At 42.2% G+C, this 1,736-nt stretch overlaps 1 protein-coding gene across 6 annotated transcripts in view; it reads left to right on the forward strand.

Annotated features, from left to right (window-relative positions):
• The window catches only part of ZNF268 (zinc finger protein 268), a 19,933-nt gene extending 18,521 nt beyond the window's left edge, over nt 1–1,412 (forward strand). For 3 of the 6 annotated variants that reach the window (XM_019631912.1, XM_019631917.1, XM_019631916.1), the window contains one exon: nt 76–1,412. In XM_019631912.1, coding sequence (XP_019487457.1) covers nt 76–1,031 — 956 coding nt within the window. In that variant the 3' untranslated portion in view covers nt 1,032–1,412. Of the gene's footprint in view, nt 1–9 lie in introns of all 6 variants that reach the window. The other 3 variants (XM_019631911.1, XM_019631915.1, XM_019631914.1) reach the window with 2 other exon arrangements.
• Nucleotides 1,413–1,736: the final 324 nt, after the last annotated feature.

A 1,736-nucleotide genomic window follows, 5' to 3' on the forward strand; every position in this document is an offset into this window, starting at 1 on the left:
CCCATACAGGGGAGAAACCCTATAGTTGTAGTGAGTGTGGGAAAGCCTTTACATTCAAGTCACAGCTCATTGTACATCAGGGAACACACACTGGGGTAAAACCTTACGGATGTAACCAGTGTGGAAAAGCCTTTAGTTTGAAGTCACAGCTCATTGTACATCAGAGAAGCCACACGGGTGTCAAACCTTATGGATGCAGTGAATGTGGGAAGGCCTTTAGGAGCAAGTCCTACCTCATTATACACATGAGGACTCATACAGGTGAGAGACCACATGAGTGCAATGAATGCGGGAAATCCTTCAGTTTCAATTCACAACTCATTGTGCATCAGAGAATTCACACAGGAGAAAATCCATATGAATGCAGTGACTGTGGGAAGGCTTTTAATAGGAAAGATCAGCTCATTTCACACCAGAGAACTCATGCAGGGGAAAAACCTTATGGGTGCAGTGACTGTGGGAAAGCCTTTAGCAGTAAGTCCTACCTCATTATACACATGAGAACTCATTCAGGGGAGAAACCATATGAATGTAACAAATGTGGGAAAGCCTTCATTTGGAAGTCACTACTCATTGTACATGAGCGAACTCATGCAGGGGAAAACCCTTATAAATGCAGCCAGTGTGAGAAAGCCTTCAGTGGAAAATTACGGCTTCTTGTACATCAGAGAATGCATGCAAGAGAGAAACCCTATGAATGCAGTGAATGTGAAAAGGCCTTCCTTAGGAAATCTCATCTTATTGTACATCACAGAACTCATTCAGGGGAGAAACCCTATGGATGTAATGAATGTGGAAAAACCTTCTCTCAGAAGTCAATTCTGAGTGCACATCAGAGGACTCATACAGGAGAGAAACCCTGTAAGTGTGCTGAATGTGGAAAAGCCTTTTGTTGGAAGTCACAACTCATTATGCATCAGAGAACTCATGCAGATGAGAAGCACATTGATGAATTAAATGTAAGAAACTTTCTCTCAAAAGTAAATTTACAGGGAATACCAGTAAAGTCATATAGAAGAGAAACTCTATAAATGGAATCATCTCACATACCTGAAAACTCATATTGAACAGAAACCTTATAAGCTCATATCATGTGCAAGGGTGCACACACAAAGGTGTGTTTATATGTAAAAAGCATATCAGAAAACGCACACAAGAACTCCATGAATACATAAGTTTATACAGGTGAGGAACCATATAAATGAAACAAATGTTGGAAAGCCGGGTTTTTTAAGATTTTATTAGGGAAGGGGAACTGCCAAGTTGTCCTTCAATCTTAGTTGTGGAGGACGCAACTAGCTCAGCTCCAAGTCCATTTGTCATGTGGCCACCATCAGGAGCTCATGGCCACTCAGCTCAAAGTGCCGTGTTCACTCTTTGTTGTGGGTGGGTGTAGCCACCATCCCATGTGGGAGTTGAACGAGAAATTCTTGTTGCTAAGAGTGCACGCTCTAACCACTGAGCCATCCTGCCACCTGTTGGCAGCTCAGCTTGGGTGCAGCTCACTGGCCCATGTGGGAATTGAACCGGTGACCCTGTTGCTCAGAGCTCGCGCTCTTAACCAACTGAACCACTTGCCTGGCCCATGAAATCCGTTTTTTAATATGATAAAATCCTCAAAGAGGAAATTCCATAAAGCAAGTGAATATAGAGTACACTCCTTTGAAATTCATAGTTTATTAAACACTATGATTTCTATGGGAGAAAATACAAAACAAATAAATGGCGGAATTGTC

Source organism: Hipposideros armiger, unplaced genomic scaffold, assembly GCF_001890085.2.
Source record: "Hipposideros armiger isolate ML-2016 unplaced genomic scaffold, ASM189008v1 scaffold_1055, whole genome shotgun sequence".
Lineage (NCBI taxonomy): Eukaryota > Metazoa > Chordata > Mammalia > Chiroptera > Hipposideridae > Hipposideros > Hipposideros armiger.